This window comes from Trematomus bernacchii, unplaced genomic scaffold, assembly GCF_902827165.1.
Source record: "Trematomus bernacchii unplaced genomic scaffold, fTreBer1.1, whole genome shotgun sequence".
Taxonomy (NCBI): domain Eukaryota; kingdom Metazoa; phylum Chordata; class Actinopteri; order Perciformes; family Nototheniidae; genus Trematomus; species Trematomus bernacchii.
In genome coordinates this window covers 18,580,705-18,605,226 of record NW_022987564.1, presented here as the reverse complement: position 1 = coordinate 18,605,226, position 24,522 = coordinate 18,580,705, and the positions used below count along the sequence as shown (strand labels likewise).

Below are 24,522 nucleotides of genomic sequence, written 5' to 3'. Positions count from 1 at the left end.
AACAGGATGATATATCACACAAGACTTCTAATTGTCTGATCTAAGATTACCATAAAAAGGCTATCACAGATACTATTGTCTGTTGTTAGTCTGAGAATAAACAAAGCAGATTAAAAGTGATAAGAGCAGTGATAAAAAGTGTTCCTGGAGTTTGAACACAATGCTCTATGTTAATTTTAATTTTCCCAGTAGGTTTCCTCTTTTTCCCCACTATCACATTTTACAGTAAACGCCAGCTGGACTTCCTGAGGGGCGGGGCTTCCGTAAGGACGGCGTAACGTCACCGGCGGGGCTTTCCTCCGTGACGTCAGAGGGCAGCGGTGGTGGAGCAGCACGAGAGAGGGACCGAGCGCGAGCTGCGGAGATTAAACAGAGAGCGTTTCTGGAGGAATAGAGACCCACCATCACCTGCCAGGATCCCCCCGAAAGGAGACAGCTGGGAACGGTTACAGAGGACTGTTAATACCTACAGCTTTATCGATAAACGCAAGAAGGGAGCCGAGACTGGAGCCGGGGTGTCCGTCGCATCTCTCCCCAGCCTCCTGTCGAAGAGACCCGGTCCACAGCAAGGTGAGTGCCCGGCGGAGAACCCGCCTCTGCCGCAGGAGATGTCTGTCTGATATGTCATGGGTTCAATGAGCCCTGTTGTTTATTTAGACGACCTATATTAAAATAAAAACTGCCACCTCAAAAGGAGTGAAGCAATTTGGTCAAATAACCTCTTAAAATGACACTTAGGTTATCTGCATCTGCTAGTCAGGAGTGCAACTCAGACCAGAACCTCCCAAACCATCCTTACAGGGAAGGAACATGTCCATGTAACATGTAGGGAGGATACAAATCAGTGTCCAGTGTTAGTACTGCTGCATGTCTGGAAATAATCATAAACTATAAAAACAAAATGTCTTCAGCTCTTTATCCAAGTCATCCAGAGTTGAAATCCTTTCCCTTTCTAAAACATTCATGCTCCTGCCACTCCCTGGTCAATGTGTGGTTTGGCTGAGGACAAGCTGTATATTTTCCTGTGAGGAATAAAAGGGAAAAAAAGACTAGAGTTTTAAAAAGATATCTGGACAAGGCAGCAGAACAGAAGGGATGTTATGATACTGTAAGATGTCGAGGCCCAAATAAAAACTCTTCACACGAATATTATATGAACATTTTAAATATTTATTTGTGTTTATTTAAGGACAGCTTTGACTATCGTGCTACTCAAGGTGGAAAAAGGTGTGGTGACATTTTCCAGCATCGTAATGTTTTGGTAACCAACTTGTAGGTTTTGTGTAAATAACGGGGCTGTAGAAACACCTACTTATTGCTAATTACACTAAAATCTACAGATAAACAACAGTCAGCAGGTTGTACTATATTACTGCCATAATAATGCCAGCTAAGGAGTGCTTATAGGCTCAATTGTGATTGGTAATAAGGGTAGGATTGAGGTATTTATTGGCTCTACTTAGTTTTTTGGACATTCAATTAGAAGTCCAAAGATGTGGATTTGTTCAGATTAAAAAAGAGACATGTGTTTCTTCGAATCTAGAGGGGTCAAAAACAACAGCAAATAATCCTTATTAACATTAGCTTTGGATAGAAATATGCTGAACAGATGGAGGGAGAAAGTTTGAATATTTAAAAAGAACTAGCAAATTCGATATCATGACTTAAACGAATGGTTTGGATAGTGTGGATTGTGAAGTGGGGTTATATGAGGTACTTTTCCATAGTCAGGCTATTACCTACAGTGAAGGCGGTCAGCACGCCTCCAGTTATGAGAAACAGACAGGAGAAAATGGCCATGGGAGCTGAGCAATGTACTGCTGTGGAGAAGAGCAGCAACAACATTTAGTTTATCCACCTTAAAGTTGAATATGGTTTTAAGGTCAGGTATGGGTTCTTTCTTATCTTTTTAAATCTGTGTAAGCGTTCAAAAATAAACGATATGTGTTATTTTAGGTATAAATCCAACATAAGATCGTAGACAAACAAAAGCTCTATAATTTGTTTAAAGTGACCTCAACCAGCATATGGTCTTTGTCCATGTGCTAATCAGTTCCTCTTTTTCTCGTCCTGTGTTTGACCATTTCCTCGTCCAGAGTAGCTTTGGGTTCCTATGTCATCAAGGCTTCAGGTTACAGACAATAGCTGGGAATTACAGAGCGCTGTGTGTGTGTGTGTGTGTGTGTGTGTGTGTGTGTGTGTGTGTGTGTGTGTGTGTGTGTGTGTGTGTGTGTGTGTGTGTGTGTGTGTGTGTGTGTGTGTGTGTGTGTGTGTGTGTGTGTGTGTGTGTGTGTGTGTGTGTGTGTGTGTGTGTGTGTGTATTGTGAAACCTGAATCCACTCAGTCAGTTTACTATTGTTACAGCTGCTCACCTACTTCTCTGTAAAGGCATCTTTCTGTATGTGTGTGTGAGGGGATGTTATAAAAATGTGTGTGTGTTAAGAGGTGCTCAGAGGTTTGCTCTTTGCAACTGCAGGCTTGACATTAAACATTAAACAACTCAGCAGTATGGCTCCTGAACGCTCCTCTAATTATAGAAGCTCCCAGCCTAATTCCCTCTACCTTCCAGTGCATCGCCTTGTGTGTGTGTGTGTGTGTGTGTGTGTGTGTGTGTGTGTGTGTGTGTGTGTGTGTGTGTAGTGGTGTGTGTGTATGCAAAAAGAAAGGGAGACGTTATGTTAAGTATTTAAATGTAATGCACTACATTTATTTTATTATTTAAACAATAATTCAACTAATACATAATGATGGTTTATTATGGATTAGGCTAATGGCACTATATAAAGTAGCTAGCATTAGCTTCTCCTTTACCCGGTCAACATTAAAATGGTGAACCCATGAATGGAATAATATAGTATATCATTTTGACAATGGGACATTTTGAAAAATTAGTGCTTTTGGTACTTTAGGTAGATTTGGTGCTAACATGTTTTGCAGTTAGTTATGCTTATTATAAAACATTAAACGGACAATACATATTTTAAATGGAAAAAAAAAAAAGGGAAAAAAAAGCTTAATAGTAAGTTCATCTTTAAGGTCAGCCCACCTTAAGTTGACTACTGTATAGAGCAACATTCTGATATTCTTAAATTAAAGTGAAATAAAGCAACAATACTGAGCTCCAGTCAGATTTTTCAATCAAAGACAATATTGTATGTGTACAAAAACTAAACGCCATTAAAAAACAATCTGCAGCATACAACGGGTGTGGGTGACAAAATGGCATTCCATTTAGGGGAACAGTGCTCTATGACTCGTTAAGGACTTACAAAGTTTACGCCTCGAGTCTGACTCGTGAATTGCACAACAATGACTTGGCTCCATTTGTGTTATCAGGCCATATCCTTCCCAAAACGTATCCCGAACCCTCTCATCACATGTCTTCACCACAGTTATAAATTGCAAATTGGCTGATTATCTTTCCGTAAATCAGCTGATTGATAAAAAATCCTCATAGAGCAATAGCACGTTTAGTAGAACCATAGTAGTTTCCCTAGATTTCTTACAGTAGGAATAAAGTATCATAAAAGAGGTGATATGGTTATCGTCCAACTGTGTAGTCAATTTCCAAGAGGGTGTGTCATTTCTATCAACAGCAGATAAATAAATCATATCTCAAGCACATATATTATTCTTGTGAAGTTTATTTGGCAGTTGATTATAGGGGTATTACACCCTGCAAAACTCTTAGTGATCTGCATTTTGCCAGATCTTTGAATGGTTTTCTAGGGAGGAAGATAAGACACACACAACACACACACACGCACGCACGCACGCACGCACGCACACACACACACACACACACACATACACAGGATTCCCAGGAAGAGCAGGTCATCATGTGTGTTTTTCCACAGAAGTATGAGCTGCCTCCATTATCGGTAATATCACTCTCATCATCAGCTCGCCCCCATGCACACGCCAACATCGAACCACTTTGCCGACAAAAAAACAGTGTTGTAATGTGGGTGGCCCTGCTGTTTGAAAAGTGTTTCTGGTGGATGTGTGAAATATTGACAGTAAATTATTAGTACTTCATGTTCTGTGTGTCGGTAAAAAAACTGTTTACTTCAACTAGTTTACTGGAAATGTTTATTTTCTCCTGAACAAAAACCCATTTATGAAAGTGAAACAGTTTAATTTCTGACTTTCATATTATAAGAAACCAACTTTGCCAGTAAATCTTAACAATCAATCTTTTCTGACACAGCTGTATCTGCTACAATGGTTTGTGTTTGATGGATATTTTTAATGTTTTTTTATTGTAAGATAAACTGATACAGACTTGAAACATTTTAATGAGATTTAATTAATAGAGAAATATGTAGTTACAGTTAAACACATTCCTTAACATTTGAATATTTTGGCTATATTTATATAAAAATGCATTTTTTCCACTAAAGTGGTTTTAAACTTCTTGTATAACTCTTGGCAAGAACCAAAAAAATCACAAAAACAGTTTAGGTGCCAATGAGCAAGATACAGTATTTCATGAAATGGTTAACCTTAAAAAAAGTCTTTAACGCATGTGGTTATGGGGGATTGCTTGTGAAGTGATGGTTTGAGACATGGACAGCAGAGAATGAGATGTTCAGAGTGAATATGAGGTCATTTTCCAGAGAACGGCTGGGAGCTGCGCCAGCCAAGTTCCTATCTGTTGTAAACATAATAGAGGGTTACTGTAGATGATTAAAAGGTTATATGATAAATGCTAGCAGCATTGCTCTTGGGATAGTAGTGCACTCGGGATGGGAATTTGAAATATATATTCGAATATTCGACCCCCAAAAAAATGTTTAACCGATTAACCGAAATGTACATATCCTATAAAAAAAAAAAAATGTGGGAAAAATGTTTACAAAAAAAGAAAATACATGTTCAAATAAGTATAGAAACCAAGTCGAATTTGTCAAATGTATTGAACTGGTGATCACAGTTTGAACAGTTGACAGCTATAGGCCTACAGCTTTCATGCTTAAAACATAACTTGGTTTTCTGATGGATTTGGACATAAACGCGAGTGAAGTATAACCGGACGCGAGAGAGAGAGATCAGCACCTGCAGCTCTGCCCGCTGTGAGGGACCGGTGAGCGGAGCAAAACACACCTTTAGACCTAACACACCTATGGCACTGTCGTATACATTGAATTATTCCATTTGATAATATGTAACAGTGGCGAGCCGTGAGCTTTATACCTAGGCCCTCTGACCCCCACCCCTTCCCTCGAAAAAAAGAAAAAAAAAGAGTTATTACGTCACAGCGTATACTTCAGCGGAATATCAAAACAACGGCCCAGGGTGCAAAACGCATCAATGACAGCAACCCTCTACCACACAAAACAACACCTGTGAACCCAATTTGTGTTCTTTGACATTGAAAATGATATTGCATTGTCTTTGTTACTTTCGTTGCAGTTGTATGTCTTAAATGTAATTTGGCATGCTTTTATTTTGAAGGCGAGTTCACGCTGTTGACAGGAAGTTGTTGTTGCTATGGAAACAAGAAAAGTTTCACAGCGGGCGGAACTCGTCATAAAGTCCGCGATAATAAAACCCACCCATTTAGAGGGAAGATATGATTGGTCAATTGTTGTGTCATTTGACATTACTCTCTCGTTCAGTTACTATAGCGGGCCCTCTGTGAATCGCAGAGAGGCCCGCTATAGTAACTGACATTCAAACAGAGACTGAACAGGCAGATTCGAAGGATTTATTTATTTGGAAATGTTATTTTATTAAATCAAGTTTTTTTTCGGTAAAACTAATGAAAAATATAACAAAAATAATATTAAAAAAATATATATTTAAAAAAAATATATATATTTTTAATGTTTTTAAATATTATTTTTTGGAATATCTTAGGCCCTCACAGAGGGCCTAGAGGGCCCTGACGGCTCGCCACTGATATGTAATCAACTTAGGCACCCCTCCCAAAAAAAAAAAATTACAATAAAAATATTCATAACTCATATTCTCATATTCGAATACCTGAATAATTTCGAATATCCGATTAATCGTTCCCATCCCTAATATGGACCACATTGGTCTTAACCTAAATATTTTAAAGATGCCCTATTATGCTTTTTGTGGTTTTCTCTTTTCCTGTAGTGTGTTATAAACGTTTCTTTCTGTGTAAATGGTCTGCAAAGGCTAAAATCCCAAAGTTCCCTCCAGAGGGAGTTTCTCTCCCACACATTATGTTACACTCACGTTTCTATTGGCCGGTGCTCAAACACATTGCACGTGATAGCAGGCTAAGGGGCGGGACATCTCAAAGTGGTTGACCAATCACAACAGAGCCGGCCAGCTAACCAATCAGAGCAGACTGGGCTCTGGTTTCAGACAGAGGATGAAAAGAGGTGCTGCAGCACAGGCAGTATGAGAAAAATAAAGAGCTTTATGAACATTAAAGCATGTAGACATGTCACAATAGAGGCACGCAATACAAATATAAAACTGAAAGTGAGCAGCATATGTCCTCTTTAACAACGATTCAATAGAGATCACTATCAAGAGATCACTTTCAAGATGAACTGTAAAAACATCAGGTCAAATACTTTGCTTTAGTCCTACAATGACACTCCCTTTAGCTGTGGCCAAGATGCTTTATAGCAAAATATTACGGCAGAGACAATTTAGAAAGGAAGTCATTTCCTCCAGCTGTGCTCATGTGCTTTTGCCACTGCCCCACCCCTTAAGGAAAATAGCGCCAGCTTAACCCATGAATTTAAAGAGAGAAGTGAGCTTGAACACACATTACGAGTGATTCTTTTGCATGAAGGTAACCTTAAAGTAAATAAAGGACCCATTTTTCACCACATATCTTACAATATAAAATACAACATCATCTTGTGTTTGACACATCCCTAGTCAACTAATATTCGTTGCTACACGTTTGTTTTCTGTGTAAACATTTAATGTTAGCTAAATAAAATATAAATACATTAGACTACACTTATCTAGGAGACTATTAGTGTTTAAGATTGTCATCTTATGATTGCATGGCAAGAGATGAGTCCAGTTTGCTCATTGCTGAACATATTTAAGATGATCTTGTAAAAATGATATTTATGCATTAGTTCTTTGTCAGTTTTTCAGTTAAGTATGACAGAAAGAGAGCTAATTTATCGGCATGTTTAAGAGTTTCTTGTTTGGACGTTAACTGACGATGTTTCAGTTTTGAAAACACTGGAAACTTCATCTCCACTAACATCTCATTACCTTTCTACAGCTGTACTTAGCAGGTCTCCGGTGTCACTGTTAACACTTGTGTGAATCACTGTGGGATGTTGAAAAAGGTCATGGCCTCTCTGAATTATTAAGTTAAAAAAAGGAAGTACATTTCTAATTTGTGTTGGGGGGGCTTAAGGTCCTTTTTTTATGCATCATTATAATGCACTAAATTCATCGTAAAATCTAATGTGCGGTCCTTCTGCTCACTAAAAGTAGCCTTGAAATGTGTGTTTCTACGAGGACCAAATGTTCTCACAGAAATCCTCTAAAGTGAGGATGTTTGCTTGACCTCTTCTCTAAAAAGAAGGAACATTGAGCCGCTCACAATGAGGAGGTGCAGTCTGTGCTGCTTTTCTATTCGGTCCATTAACAGTGTAATAACCTCAAGGCTGGGTGATGCCTGACAACAGAACAACGGCTACGTGGGTGAGTGCATTCTCTAGACATAAGAGGGTGCCTCTGTAGTTATGGTCTAACAGTTTAAAAAGAACTGTTTTCAACTTTACAATGACACATATAGGTTATACTACATGAAACATGTCCTTTTTATAACATAGTAAGCATTCAATTTGACAACAGAGATTTGGATTATCGTGCATTTTGCAAATTCTGAGAAACTGTTGGATTATTTTCTCCACTTGAAAAGGCAGTTTAATTTTTTTAACGTTTTAAAATTGTTATTTTTTTAGAGATTGCTAGCGGCAGAAAACTACATATTGTGTGTGTAATGGGTAACCTTCAATGTAAATCACAGATTGAGATAAAATAGCTTATAGTGAATACATATATAGCTGGCTTGTGACCATAGATGTTTAAAGAGAACTGGATATGTCGTTGGAGCGGCGGCCACGTTCATTTCTATAAAAGTTGCTCGGTGGCGCATGGAGCCAAAATGGCCTGACTCGAGAACAAAAATACCCAGATCATTTGGCCACTTCTGGCCCATAGAGCATGCGTACTTGTATCTTCCCGAAGCCATGGTGGATCTCAGCTCAGTCAAATAAATGGAGGGACATTTATTCAGCTTTTAGCGCATTTTATGTCTCTATCTCAATATAAGTCAATGGGAAAAAGCTTTTTGTTTCCAATGGTGTCCCATGACTGACAACTGACCACCGTTTCTTGGGGCTTGCTTGTGGCATTAGAATAGCTGGTCAACCTTTTAAGACAGCACGAGCCGCTGTTGTCGCTGCTAGCATCGGTGCTAATTAGAGCTCCTTCACTTTTATCAGCAGGGGGTCTTCAGGTTGAGGTTATAGGGAACAAATGAAAACGCTGATGGTCTCATCATTCTAAAGCAATTACATTGTGCTATCAAAATTGACTTAATAAATATACGTTTCTGCAAAAACGTGTCTTTTGGCACTTATACATAGGTTATTTATAGGACGTTGTGCTAAGATTGCTCTCTAGAAACATGACAAGCAGGGTCAGGGTTTACGTTGTTTCCCCATGTCTATTAGCTGATGGTATCTAATTAGCTCGACCCCCCCCCCCCCCCCCCCACACACACACACAACATAAACATTATTAGCTCCTGGGGACCACCTGTTCTGTCCAGAGTCCCGCATCAGATTAGCAGGGTTTTAGTCGGTATCACAACAAAACAGTGTGAGCTCAGCTGTCTGTGGCCCCCGGGTCCCTGTGGATCTGTCTGGTCATGTTAGAACAAAGTCACTTTAGATTTAGGCTTCTAGCTGAAGCTTTTATCCAAATGGATTGAATGCTCTTGAGCACTGAGTGCAACAACAGGATAATGACTTTAGCCTGATTTGTGAAACATTATACATCGAAACGTTCCTAGATTACTGTTTCTGTTTTATGTGACTGCCTTTTTAAAGTTAAATCAAAGTGTTGTGTTCTGTGTATGTTGGTTGGTATACTTTATATGATATTTTGTAACAAATACAGGCCGTTGAGCTGGTTTGTCGAGCCATGTTTAGTTTTCTCTGTTTTGTCAATGAGTCACAAGCACAGCGGTGTAAATTGATAGTCTGAGTTTCCTGACGGTTTTCCCTGGAATCAACAATGACAACTAGAAAATGCATTTCCTGCTGAAAATGCGTGCGAATGCTGTAAACTGTGAACATGTGTGGCTGAATTTAGCAGAAAATGCAGAAAAAGCTGAATATTTTATTAGCTGAATGGTAGCTGCTTTTAGCTACAGAAACCAAGTCAGTGTGTTGCTGAACTTAGCGGAGAAATGCAGAAAAGTGAAATTATTTGAATCAAATTGTTACAGCTCAAATGCATTGCAATGACTTTGTTGAAAACTTGACAGTGAAATGTTAAACTGGAAGAGTAGGAAAAATAGTGAAGAAGCTTAATATTTAAAAGAAAAGGTTTAAAAAAGGTATAAACAACAACATGTATAGCCTCAATGTCCTGAAATGGCTGAATAATGTAATAGTTGAATGGTTTCTGTAGCAGAAAGTAGGCTGAAGAAGTTAGATATTAAATGTAAGTAGGAGTGAATGAATGTGTAGTTAGTGTGAATAATGTAAACAGCATTCGCACTAATAAACAGCTTTCAAGTTCTTAGGAAGTCAGGCCCTATGACATGTAATAAATTATGTATTTGGCATTATAATGTGAGCGGAAAAGGCTGCAGTGTGACTAAGTGTATTATTAAGTACTGCACTTATGTTCATCTCAGAGTAACTTGAACAATACTTGAGTATTTATGCTACATTACAACTCTACTGAACTTCTATAAAGTAAATAAACTGTGTTCTTTTTTCTCCATTTGGAACTGTTGCTAAGTTACTGTTGCTCGGATTCAAATTTCACATACAAGACGTGATTACCAGTTTAAGAAAAATGTACATTGTTTATTTTTAAACTACAGCTAAACAATTTCAAATAATCCCATTTAGATGGAATGATCACTTTCACCTAACTATTCTTTCATTGGAATGAAATACACATTAGGATGATTGCAGTGTGATTTTCGTGGGGATCTGTAACAAACAAAGACGATTCAGTCTGTAGAGAACAATGCTTCAGGCCAAGAAATTCTCCGCAAGAGACAATATTTAATAAAAAAGGCATTTTTTAAACAAATATATCTCCTGCAATTAAAAAATTGCATAGGCATATTGCCATATCAGTAACATTTAGATTAATTGTTGGAGCAGCTTGACTGGTGGGTGCTGAGACGGACATATTGTTTTCTGTCTGTGAGGTAGGATGAAAGCCATGAGAGTGCAGTACCAGTGATCCCAATGTCTGCCAGACGTTTGATAAGCAGTTTGTGCGAGATGGTGTCAAAGGCAGCTGTGAGGTCAAGGAGGATTAGGATGGTGAGCAGTCCAGAGTCAGCTGCACGGAGGAGGTCGTTGGTGATTTTTACCAGCGCTGTTTCGGTGATGTGCTTTGAGCGGAAACCCGATTGGAAGGGTTCATGAAGGTTGTTTTTGTCCAGGTGTTGTTGAAGTTGGCCAGCAACCACTCTTTCAAGGGTTTTTGAGATGAAGGAGAGGTTAGAGATGGGCCTGTAGTTATTCAGGTAATCTCGGTTAGCTCCAGGTTTTTTGAGTGTTGGTGTTATTGCAGCAGTTTTGAGGTTTGGCGTTACAGTTCCAGTTGCGAGGGACGAGTTAATGATTCTTGTGATCAAGGGACAAGTAGAGGGCACACATGCTTTAACGAGGGCAGTGGAGAGTGGGTCGAGCTGACAGGTAGTAGGTTTGGATTTACGGATGAGCTCAGTGATGGAGAACTCAGTAGCTGGTGAAAGATTGGACAGGGTGGGGATTAGCTGGTGACTGGTGGAGCTCAGCCACTGTGGGTCATCTTTGGCTGGATGCAGCCAGTTGCAGGTGGATGGTGTTGAGTTTGCTATTGAAGAAATTCAGAAAGTCATTGCAGTCATCAGATGAGATGTCTGTGGGGAGGGTTGTGGGAGGTTGAAGTAGGTGTCTGACGGTTAAGAAGAGGTTTCTCGTGTTACCTTTTCCAGAACTGATGAGGTTGGAGTAGTAGGAGGACTTAGCGGTGGTGAGGGCGTTCTTGTAAAGGCAGAAGTGTTGAGGCTGGCAGTGATTCATCTTGTTGCATAACAGCAATCAACTTCCACAGATGCACACCTGTATACAGCACACAGATTCTAACACTGAAGCGTGTGTGTCTGTTTGTGTGCTGTGATTATTATGCTGTCGTTTGGCAGATCTTGTCTGAACAGCCTGAGAACTTCACAATCTTGGCTTGATTTGTTATCAACATGCTCACACACATTTTGTTCCACACTTGTCCTCCTACTCCACTGCTGCTCAATTCAGTGTGCGCACACACACACACACACACACACACACACACACACACACACACACACACACACACACACACACACACACACACACACACACACACACACACACACACACACACACACACACACACACACACACTCTTTAAACGACTAGGCTACTGTAGATGTTGTTTAGATGTGTACTTGATATTTAAAATAAAAAACATTATTATATACGTTTCAGTCGCTTTTTCCTTTCTTTTGCTCATTTGTCACACATACTCTAGAAACACATTCAGTCTCTCCATTCAAGATTGCAAACACGTTTTTTTTTTTCTGGACAATAAAGCTTGCTGCTTCTTATTCTTGCCATCTGTGCACTTAACTGAAATTAAGGTTGGGAAAAACAGACAGTACTGTGTGTTCTCAGGACAGAAACAAACTGTTTTATAGGGTGTGAGTTTTCCAGTGGTGGTAAGTAGTTAAGTATTGCACACATATAAATTGGCCTATACTCCATTCCATTACAATTTAGACGCAACTATTATGGAGTACTATAGTACTTTATTACCCAACATGTATTGTACTGCAGTTAAAAGTTACAGCATATAAAATAAATTCACCTAAACACCAGTGAAATGCTCTTTTCCTATTTACATTGTATTACAAAATACAACAAAATATAGCCTACTCCTAATTAGGTAACTTTTTAGATGCATGATTTCAGAAATAATTTATTTTTCCCACAGTAAGGAAATGTACAATTTCATTAGATTCAAATGTGTACTCTTCTGTACATCTTCTTAAGTGAATAATCTGAATACATCCTGTACCTGTTAAAAATGTCCTTCTTTTGCTCTCTGTCAATCGTTTTTCAATACTTCAGTGCAGAATACAACAAATACTTGTTGAATGGATTCATTGTCATTTATTCATCAAATATCCTGTCACTCTCAATTGCAACTTCTCAAGTTATGTTCCGTTGGTCCAACAAAACAAGATGTTGTCTGAAAAACTGGATATTTTTCACAACTTTCTGACATTTTGTTGTTGCAAATGATCAACTCAGATTGAAGTTCTCCTGATTCAGTTGTACATGTTTGAGTTTTAGACAGTTTTTCCAGTGAAACAAGATTTAATGGTCTAAAAATGTTTATTTTTAAAATATTATGTAATGGAACCTCCCATGAGGTGCCGCCGTTGCCTAGCAACCGTGACACGGAACAGTCTTTTGCTTTTGTACTTTCATCAGATGATGACATCATAGCAAGGTGATGACATCATTTTGGAATGCCTTTGGTTTCAAAGCCATTTCCAAATGATGTCATGACAGCATTCTCAAAGGTTTGCAAATAGGACCATATCGCTTTCGGTAGTTTTAACACACCAGCGCATTCAAAACATTTACAGAACACATCTAAGATTATCTGCAATAATTATTCAGGAACAATACCATGGATAGACAAGGAACACCACAGACAATGGAAACACTGGAGGTTAGGGTGGATAATGTTCGTCCCCAGGTGGAGAACTTTTATAAAAGCATAACTAAAGAACAGGTGCTGTTGTTAGATACCGGCACCCCGGATGACGCAACTAAAGTTTTGTTGGCAGAACTTGTTTTAAGCATTGTAACATCTGTGACTTCACACTTGTTGAAGGGTATTGTGAACACAAATGTTGTTGTGTCGGAGGAGAGTATTGTGCTAAGTATGGGCACCACACTCACTCAGAGTGTTGCCGACGTCTTGGGCTTGAAGAATCCTTCTGTGCAGAGTGTTAGCTCGAAGCGCTTGAGAACCTTGATCAGTAAAGAGGTTGTAAGAAGTCTCAACTCTTCCCTCACCAGAATGCGCTCTGCAGAGTTTACAATAAGCCAGCATGTCACTCAACCTAACAGACTTAATACTATGGTTGGTCATGCCACCAAAATGTTAAAGGAATTTGCCGCCAAGACGAGATTCTTGTGCTCTCTAACAAAAGAATACTTGCTGGCAGAATCAAAAAATGACAAAGATATGAGGCAGGCAAGCAACAGTGACCACTCTCAGTCCCCAGTCAAAAGTGCAAGGACTGAGACCCCAGAGAATAGCTCATCCCTTGGCAGCTCTGACTCTGCAAAAAGTAAAACTGTCCAGGACATAATCAATAAGGAGGTGAAAGAGATCATTGGACCTCTTTTGACTCCTGTGTCTGATACTGACTCCGAGATTGTGCAGTCTCAAAGCTCTCAGGAGAGTTCAGTTCTTGCAGACGATATTGCAATGGCAATAGCTGAAGGACTGGAGGGTTTCGAGGAGATGGCAGCTGCAGCAACCCCAACATCAGAAAGAGCAGATAAGCACAAACTTTCTTTGGAAGATATAGAGCACAAGATAAGGAACTTTTTTACGAAACACTTTGCAAAAGCATGGATACTTCGCATCTTTACACAACTGAAGTCTACATTTCAGAAGGGCTCCAAAGCTGACAGCAGGTCCACAGTGCAGTCACTTATGGATGATGTAGATCGTTTGCTTCAGCCAAGGGATGGGAAAAACACACAGGTTGGAGATCAGATTAGTGTGTTCAAGGGTCTTAACACTATTCCCAGTGCTGAAGTCCTTGTGTTCACAAAGGAACTGACTGATATCCTCCTCTCATACCTCCTCAAACATGAATTGCCTGATACTCTCCCAGGACAAATTCAAAAGCAGGCACCTCGCACATCAGTGGCTCCTCAGCCCTCAACTCACACTGGCACATATTTGTCACGTTCGAAGAAGCGTAGTGAGGTACAAAACAAAGTGTGGGATTTCATGGTACTCATGAAGTGGTGGCAGAAAACTCAGGTTGGTGGCCACAGTGATAGAGTACAAAGTGCCCTTAAGGACAGCCAGTCACTGGTACGAACATCGGTGAGAGTAGTTGAAACGCCAAAGGAAACAAAAGCGGTAATCAAAATAGTCTTGCAGAGGCTGGTTTCGCGGATTTTTATGAAAGCTAAAGTGGACTGCGCCCTTGAAAACGTTAATGACATCGTTAGTCGTCTGTTGGAGAAAACAATGCCCGATATCGAGTGGGTTGATTTTGGTCCCAAACCTGGGGCCTTGAAAGATCTTGACAAGGCCATTTTCCGGGACTTATGTAAGGTGTACGGCTGCGCGGAAAAGGTGCTTAGCTGTTTGTACTTAGAGGATCCTGCACTACAGAAACACATTGCCGTCATCATCACATATCGGCTGACGACAACACCAAGAAAGGGTAGCCAAATCTGCAGATTCTTCTCCTCAGTGGGCAGAACCATCTCAGATGTCTGCAGGAAAGGGTCTTGTATTATTTAAGTGAAAGGGTTTTTGGAGGTTTACACCGGGTACTCCGGGTTCCCTGTGTTCAATGAATGAAACAAAAACAACAGCTGTATGTTGGGTTTTCTCCGGGACTCTCCGGTTTTCCCAAGTTCAATTAATATAAACATCTCATTAATTAAACAAAAAAAACCTAACCCTAAATTGCATTCATCTTCAAGGAAAAGGGATATTGAATAAATAAACCCTTTACATTTCTTTTCTTAGGTGTTTCAACCAAACACTTAAAATACATAATCAAAAATAAAATGCAACTAAATAACTTAAAAGCATGCTGTTTAGTATTTCTTACACACTCCTTAACATCAGCTTACACAGCCTGTAATTGTAGTGAGGACACAGAATGTAATTATACATACGTGAACACAAGTATCACTTTTCAACTGTGTTCATTCAGAGGCGTGTGTGTGTGTGTGTGTGTGTGTGTGTGTGTGTGTGTGTGTGTGTGTGTGTGTGTGTGTGTGTGTGTGTGTGTGTGTGTGTGTGTGTGTGTGTGTGTGTGTGTGTGTGTGTGTGTGTGTGTGTGTGTGTGTGTGTGTGTGTGTGTGTACATGCAGTGTACGTACATGTTCATATACAGGTTTCAACATGTATTTTAATGTTTTTATTACAGATTTTAGAAGTGAATTTATAATCTGATATTTAAAGAAATAAACATCCATTTATATATGAGTTACATGTGTCTGTGTCCATTTGAACGTGTCTTTTTATGAGTCTGTTTTAAGGATTTCAAAGTGTTTTTTTATAGGAAGAAAAGAACATATGTTTTGTGTGTAAGTGTGTAGTTGGGTGTTTGTGCGATGGATATTTACATGCATATCATTATCACATAATTCTTTCCTTTTTCATTTGCGTGTGTCAGAGGTGTGTAAGGAAGGTGTGTGGGTGTGTGTGTGTACATGTAATGAATATAATCATTATATTAAATGTATGTGTGTGACTGGTGTTGGTTGACAGGTGTAAGCAAGCCTTCTAATGCTTCTATATGTAGGAATAATCACTTGTGTGTGTATATTTTCGTGTGTGTGTGTGTGTGTGTGTGTGTGTGTGTGTGTGTGTGTGTGTGTGTGTGTGTGTGTGTGTGTGTGTGTGTGTGTGTGTGTGTGTGTGTGTGTGTGTGTGTGTGTGTGTGTGTGTGTGTGTGTGTGAGTGCCAGTCACAGAGTGGGTCGCTGTTGCCTCGCTCATAGTGAGCGTCACCATGGCAACGGCACTAGCAGCGCAGTGTGAAGTGGAGGAAGAGCTTGTGGTACTGAGCATGATGGAGATTATATTTATATATATATACAGAGAGACTGGTTGATGATGTCATGTATTTCACTATAACATGCTTCTCATTTGAATTGAACCTTTTTAATTAAGGTTATTTAACACATACAGTGTAGCATTAGCTTGTGTGTATCTGTGTGTGTTTATTTAAATGCTTCAGCCCAGATGGGTTATCAGTTCACGGTCACAAGAGTTAATGATCAAATTGAAACCCAGGAAGAGCAAAGCCGAGACAAAAAGAGAGGGAGGGAGCGAGGTGTGTGTCATACTGAGCATGCTCTTTGTGCTAACTTCCTGCTCTCCTCTTCCTGACAGAAAACAGCATACAGAGAGAGACCGGCGTTCAACAAGAACAGAGGAAGACGAGCTGAGTAGAGGCTCAGCTGAGGAGAATTCAATCCATTCTGAGGATAAATCATAACATTCAGACTGACCTGTGGATGATTCAGTTTTTCATTCCTTTTTTTACCCTGTATATTTTTTAAGGTGAGTAATTCATCGGAACAGACATGAACATGAACATTTTGATAATCGCAGTAAGGTGTCACCTCGACGTCTGCCTGGGAGATGAAAGAATTGCAACTTTTGAACGCCGAGTTTAAGAGAAACATTGGGAACTTAAGGGGATTTATTTTTCACATTGAACTTTCATTTTCAGTTTTTACGTCACTGTTATTTTACTCTTTACGGGTAACGTTTTCTTTTCTCATAAAAGGGAAGAGAAGGGGGTGACTGGCCAAGTTTCTCTAACAGGAACTCAGATATCATTTGCATTCCAGTTTGGTTCTCACAGGGGACAAGTCCTCCCTTGTGTGTGTGACTCAGTGTGTTTTTGTGAAGCTGAGTGTCCCTCTGCAAGACATTAACGTGTCTCGGGGGGCAATACCCGGGCCTGTGTGTCTCTTCTGGGATCATGGGATCAGAAAAGGACTCCGAGTCGCCTCACTCCTCGGTGAGCGGCATCCCTAACCCTAAGTGCCGTGCGGCTGGCAAACGCCACGGCCGCATCTCCTTCCACAGCCTCTTCCACAGCAAACGGGGTGCCAGGGGCCCCAAAGGAGCAGCAGCCACCCCTTTATCCCATCTACACCAACATCACCACACACAACAACCGCTTCTCCCTTCTGCCTTGAGCTCAGCACCCCCTGCAGCCTCTGCTACTCCCACAACGACCACCGCCACAGCCACCACGACCCCCCAGGACGCCGCCTCCGGCACGCCCTCAGAGCCACTCTCCTCCAGCCAGCCATCCCTGGATGGAGCCCCTTCCTCTGGGGATGCCAGCCTCCTGGAGTGCCCCCTGTGCCTGGTGCTCCAGCCCCCCGAGCAGCTGCCCGAGCTGCTGGGCTGCAGCCACCGCTCCTGCCTCTGTTGCCTGCGCCAGTACCTCCGCATCGAGATCACAGAGAGCAGAGTCCAGCTCAGCTGCCCTGAATGTGCCGAGAGACTGTCTCCGCGACAGGTGGCGGACATCTTGGACGACGCGGCCCTGCTGGAGAAGTATGAGGAGTTCTTGCTGCGGAGGTGCCTGGCCTCTGACCCGGACTGTCGATGGTGCCCGGCGCCTGACTGCGGGTAAGAAACTCTCCATCATGTCCTCTCTGCTGAAATCTTTCTAAAATCATATTGGTATTCCCCAAACATGTTTCCTTATTGCAAAAACCACCTCACCAAGGGATTACCCAAATTAGGGAACCTTTCCTGAATATGAAAATACCAAAAATGAAGCAGCTTTGAAGTTATGGCAATGACAAAGAAGACAGATAAAACCATCGATACAAAAATAAAATATTGAGAAACAAATTTAAACCGCCTGATAACGTTTTAAATGTTCCGTACCATGTACTATAAAGTATCCATCTATTAACTAGTGCCAAGAAGATTCAATTGATATTGGATGCAATGTGCTGCATCCGGGTTTGAAGAGGCCTACAGTAGGCATCGGGCATCACTGTGCTTATTTCAGTTTATGATATTTCAGTTTATGATATTTCGTCCGAAAGCCAAGAAAAGATATCCAAGTAGCAATAAACAGAGAAAAGCAGCAATTGTTTTAACATTTAAGACACTGAAACCAAGGAATGTTTGACATTGGATACTTTACCAATTTATTTGCGATCATTCGACTGAAAGATTAATCAATTTATATCTTCATCAGTAGTTTATTGGACTGTGTGGAAAGTGTGTCTTGTTTCTCTGCTTAGTTGGTTTCTATTTTTTATAATAGTATCAAGAGATCTGATCAGAGATTAGGCTTTAGAACATTCAACTGTCATGTTCTCAAAAGTTTGTTCCTGAACGGAAATGAACTCTGTCTCCCTAAAAGGAAATCCCCTTGTAAGATAAATAAAAACAAATATGCAACCACAAGAAACAGAAACTAAACTAGAATGAGTGAGAAAGCCGTAAGCGTTTAGTCACCTGGGACAGGATATGTTTGATTTAATGCAGGAATTAGTTTTATAAATGAGAAATAATGTCTTTTGTCATTTAGTTTTAACAGCTTTAACATCTTGTTTTTGACTTCCTCACTCTTTCAGATGAGGGTTATTGCTAAAGAGTCATGATACATTTCTATATTTTTCTGTCTGGATTAGCAGTTAGAAAAAGAGAAAGAGGGGATGAGGAAGTAGAATGTGAAATGTCAGAGGGCTGTGGGAGGAGGGGAGATTCAGAAGGTTTTGGAGGTAGAGAAGCTCTCGTTAGGTTTCTGGAACAAATTGGAGGCGTTTGTTTCATCATAGAAAGCAAGAGTGATTCATAGTGTTTGTGTTACTGTGTGTGGGAAGGTGGAACGCAGATATTGGCTGCTGTTGTTCTGCTGTGGTTTTGTACAGTAATACAGGTATTGTCGCAGGGGGAGGCCAAAGCGTCCGTGTGGTATCTTTGAATCAATCTGTCTGTATGTAGCTTCACGTCTCGGATTTTCGGTTTGTATCTCCATGACCGGGTGACATACGCCTACTGTACATCAAAGGGTTTTATATTTCATCTTCTTTCAACAGTTAAAGTATAATAGTCTAGAATGTTCAATTGCCATACTTTTGGCAACATTTTAGTTTGTTTGATTTCGTTTTTAGAGATAATTTGCTAGTTTAAGTTAAGTTGATTTTTTTCCAAAAAGTTTTTTATTTTTCTTGTTCAGTATAATGTCTCGTAAGTATGATGCTACAGATTAAAAAATATACTCACGTGGTTCGAGAACTGCGTAGAAATGGCCATCAATTTGAGTCTTTTACTACGACTCCAGTTGGTTTCAGATCAAAATCTGATCTACGACGATCATTTAAGACATTATTGTTTTGTGAAATATAATAGGGAATAATTGTAAAGCATAGCAGCAGAGCTCCATCTCCTGGAATGACAGGTCTTTTCACTTTCTGTGTCTCAATGTCACGAGAGTTCAGGCTGGTTCCCTTTTTTGGTAGTGATTATCATTTTAGAAAAAAAAATATATCTTTTTTAAATAATTACGATTTTTCCTTTACTTTACCGTTTTTATTTATTATATGGCAATACTTTTCACAGCTTAATCTCATTTTATTTTATGTTAATAAAAAAGACATTCAGGAACATTCAACATGTCTGTATGCTAACTTTCTTTCCTGAAATTGAAATCAAAATAGTTTATCCTCACTGAGGGAATGGGTTTTCTCAGAAACTGTCATGACAACTAGCCTTTTAGATGAAGAGATATATTGGTATATCTTAAATAGTAAGGGTTCATCTTTTGAGAATCATTAAGCGTGACTATGATCATTTTTAAAGCAGAAACAACAAATGAACTAGAAACTTGAGTTCATACTGTAGGATGAATACACATGTTCTCTGGATTCAACACAGGGGCTTCCCTGCTACAGCCTCACTCAGTGTGGCAAACCAGTAGCATCAAGTTGCTAATGTTAGCATCAAACTTTATTAAACATTATTGAGTTAAGTCAATAAATGTATAACTTTTCTACTTGAGTTTAAACAATGTAGCTCTGTCTATCTCTATTTTCATTGTCTGCTGATGTGCTTCTAAAGTTAACTGTGACAGTTGCCAGACGATGAGGCTTGTGCAGTGTCGTAGAACGCTGTTGCTGGGGTACTGCATTGTTGCTATGAGACAGGAAGTACTTATTTTTCGGGCTTAGCGATGTATGTGTATGAAACTTGGCACACACGTTAACAATGATGAACCTCGCTGTACCTGACACCTAGATGTTAGATATTGAACAGGCATGGTGTCACGTACAGCGGGGTCTGCTTCATTAAGGATTTTGGGGGTTCTATAGAACCACCTTGCCACACCAAAACACAACAACCATATCAGTTAACTAAGTTCATCATTGTTAACGTGTGTGCCAAGTTTCGGACGCGCGCCCGATATTCGGGGATAACAGTTGTATCCCCGAATATCGTCAATACAACTGTTAATATAGTGTTTTAAGCTGAGAATAAGTGTGTGTGTGTGTGTGTGTGTGTGTGTGTGTGTGTGTGTGTGTGTGTGTGTGTGTGTGTGTGTGTGTGTGTGTGTGTGTGTGTGTGTGTGTGTGTGTGTGTGTGTGTGTGTGTGTGTGTGTGTGTGTGTGTAGCTTTTTAATGCACACATAATCAGAACAAATCAGGTTATCGATACGGATCAGTTCATGACGATGGTGATTCAGTGCTGCGGCCACAGGGATCCTGGAAACCCCCCAACGTGTGAGGGTGTGCGAAGGCCCGATCATCTCTGCTTGCAGCTTTAATTGAAATATATATATTTTATGAAGTTGTTATTGCAACAGGCCCAAGTTTATGTAGACGGAGATAAGCAATCAGCGCGGAGATGATAATCTGGTTAAAAAAGTGTGTGTTTGCTTCAGCAGTATCATTGTAGGAGAGGTTGACTGCTGACCTACATATTTACCGCTACGATGCTCCATCTCACGCCAGCGGTGACTCAACACCTCTTTAAACCAAGTTAAGCAAGTCCAGATTATTCACCACAAACAGCCCCAGCTGGAGACAGAGACACAGCTCTGTAAACACACACACTAACACACAAATACACACACACAAAAACACACCTGCCAGCTCCAGTTCCAGACTGTCGGTCACTCGAGGTTGCTTTCACAGAAAAAGCGTAATAAGTGTGAATATCGTCAATACAACTGTTAATGTAGTGTTTTAAGCTGAGAATAAGTGTGTGTGTGTGTGTGTGTGTGTGTGTGTGTGTGTGTGTGTGTGTGTGTGTGTGTGTGTGTGTGTGTGTGTGTGTGTGTGTGTGTGTGTGTGTGTGTAGGTGTGTTGGCCACCTGTTATGTAAATCTGACCTGTCTTTCTTGTAATAAATACAGTAGAATATTTATACAAGTGTTTATGACGTTTTATACTTCTCGCAGCTGTTCTGCATATTATGAAATAGTTTAAAAAGATTATTAATCTCACCAGTTTGGCTTCTTGACAGTTACAAGGAAAAAGAAAGTCTAGTAGACATTTCTCAGCAGTTTGAAGTGATTGTTGCTAAAAGAGCTAAAAGTGATTATGGCACCATTAGGATTCATGAAACATGACTCTAAATGTATGTTAATATATCTTCATGTCTGCTGGATATGTAAATAAGCAACTGCTGTATATAATAGTATAAATGATTAATGTTGGGTTGTCAGTTTTTTCTTCTGCAATGAATTCTATTTATGCTTCTTTAACAGTAAGTTCTGGTAAACAAAAAATTATAAAACTCGCAAAAAAATACTTAGATACTTCAAATACTTTCTTAAAGCTACTGACTGCTTTTCTTTTTTTCAGACATCAAGAAACATGTCTTAATGATTGTTGAAACCCGACTTTAAAAGCATGGCTCATTTTGTCATGATGCTACATCTTTAGCAAAAACAAATACTAAATAAATTCAACCATATTTTATGAAAGCTCAAACTTTTAATTTGCTCTTTTCTAATTGCTAAGTCTACGTTTCACTTTTTCCGAGTTATTGGCAAATATATATGTTTATATTGTTATAAGTTGAGTAAGTGAATATATTGATCAAACACAACACACAAGCAGTTGCTGCACACTGATGAAAAGGTGTATTCTGCTCTAATCAATCAATACATCCATGCTTTTCCAAAGGTTACATTTTACTCTGAAAATCAGGACATGATTTGTTTTTTTATGATATAGTACATTAACAAAATCTAGCCATCAGGTGTTTGGCTATTAAGTCATTAGGTATGGCATCTTGAATTGCAGTGTTAAAATGACCGAAAAGTATTGTTGCACACTGATGGAAATGTGTGTTCTTCTCTACTTTGTAAAATTAGTCTGTTTTGATTGGTCAACCGCTTAAAGTTGTCCCGCCCCTTATCCTATCGCATTCAATGTGTTGGAGCGCTAGCCAATAGAAGCGCGAGTATTACATAGTGATGTCACTACAGGCAAGAGAAACCCCAAAAAGCATAAAAGGGCCTCCATAAGTAACTGCCATAAGTGTCATTTTAGTTTGTAAAAAATTAAATAATAAACAATATATATATATTCAGTATATATATATATAACAGCAAATTGTGAAGGTATTCTTAAGCTGCTGCACTTTCCGAAAACAAAGTCTTAAAATAGAATGAATATAAACTGTTTTTTGGGGTGTTTACCCAAAACATTGACATGTTACACAAACCAAACAATCTTTGGGTCTTTTGTATGAGCATTTTCACTGTAAACAAATACATTAATCAATTTATACCAAAACAAATCTACAACTGGTAAATGTGTCTGACTTATCCACTTGACCGTCACAACACCTCCGCCCTGCTCGTTTCATACAGCCAATCAGGTCTCTTCCCGTGAGATCGAGAACAAAGAGTGCTGTCTCCTCTGGCTGTCAGTTGCTATGGCGACTATCGATGCGGCATAGAGGGAGCGTTGCCAGGGGTAACAGGAGTTGGGGCTTAATTAAACAGATCAATACGTGATCACACTGGACTCTGTGTGCACGTGCATGTCGTCGGACACTTAATGTGTTTTTCATGTTTCTGTGTCACACTGATGCCCGCTCAGTTACATACAGCAGACTATTAGTGAGCATCTGAATGTGTGTTGTAGCGTTGCGTTTACAAGCTCAGCAGGATTCCCAGGTGGCTCCTGGTGAGGCTGAACGCTGACAGGAGTGTTTGGGCACGCTTCCTCTGAACACGCAGCATGTCAGCCCTCATAAACCTCCCCGCCTCTTTCCTCTGAATCTGTCTCGTTTTATTCCACATTAACGTCTCGTGATCTAACACGATCCTCTTACACTCTTTTGTTTTCATATATCTCAACACCTCTCCCTTTGTTCCTTTTCTTCTTTTTCCATCCTGGAGATGTCAGCCTGATGAGCTCTCAGCCCAAAACCCACCAATTGTGAAATTGCTTTGAGGTAGGATGCTCTTCTGGGGGAAAGGTGTGGAGCGCAGACACGCAGAACCCTTTCTCTTTCCTCCAGTTGTTTTCATCCCATGCTAGCGGCATTATGGCTGTGGGGATCTGCGGATCAGTGCACTCTCCCTCTGGAGGGAACTTTGGGATTTTAGCCTTTGCAGACCATTTACATGCATAAAATCCTACATAACACACTACAGGAAAGGGAAAACCCAAAAAGCATAATCGGGCTCCTTTAAGGTTGTGCTAATTGTACCTCCTGTATATGCTGATGAGTAGTTTAATGCATTATATTCTATGAGATCATCATATGATTGAGGCTGTGTCACTGCCCTTACAGAACCAACTTTCTTTAAATATTTTGTTTTTTGTACAGCCCTGTTTCCAGCTTTGTGACAATGAACTTGTCTAGCAGAGGCTTTTGAAGAGTTTATTTAGCTTAAGAAGTGGGAGAATGTTCTCAACATATAAGGAAATAAGTCATCCTTTAGTTTAAAAGATATTTGAAAATCCAAACAACTTGAGTTCATAATTTGTATATACTCAGTACAATATGTTTGTATCTGTACCCATTACTTTTCCTGTGTCACCTCACTGTTTTACATTTTAAAGACAGGCAGTATACATGTTAACAAGTTGGATTTCAGCTGAGGAAAATGGCGTTGTCAAATGGTGGGCAATTTAAAACAAAACAAAATGGTTATGAAATTGTCTTTCTTATGAAGAGCTTGTTCCAACTGCTGTTTTGTTGTCTGTTTAGGCCAGCTTGAACCACAGCGCTTATGTTGCAGATAAAAAAATGCAAACTTGGCATCTCTGTGTTTTTGTTTCCCTCTGTTGAATCCAAGCTTTATACAGCTATTTCAGCATTGAGTCAGTTAGGTGAACATTTGACCTTCTGATGCCTGTCTGGCAGAGGTGGGACAAGTACTCAGGTCTTGTACTTAAAGTAGAAGTACCAGAGTATAGGAATACTCTTTTACAAGTAAAAGTTCTGAATTGCAAATGTTACTCGAGTAAAGGTTTGAAAGTATAAGCATCTAAA

General features: G+C 39.8%; 1 protein-coding gene across 1 annotated transcript in view; it reads left to right on the top strand.

The window, feature by feature from the left end:
• Positions 1 to 304: 304 nt before the first annotated feature.
• The window catches only part of rnf19b (ring finger protein 19B), a 37,342-nt gene continuing 13,124 nt past the window's right edge, over positions 305 to 24,522 (top strand). Inside the window, exons 1-2 of the mRNA XM_034124732.1 lie at positions 305 to 570; positions 16,413 to 17,672. Of these exons, the coding sequence (XP_033980623.1) occupies positions 17,011 to 17,672 (662 nt within the window). The 5' untranslated portion in view covers positions 305 to 570; positions 16,413 to 17,010. The remainder of the gene's footprint in view (positions 571 to 16,412; positions 17,673 to 24,522) is intronic.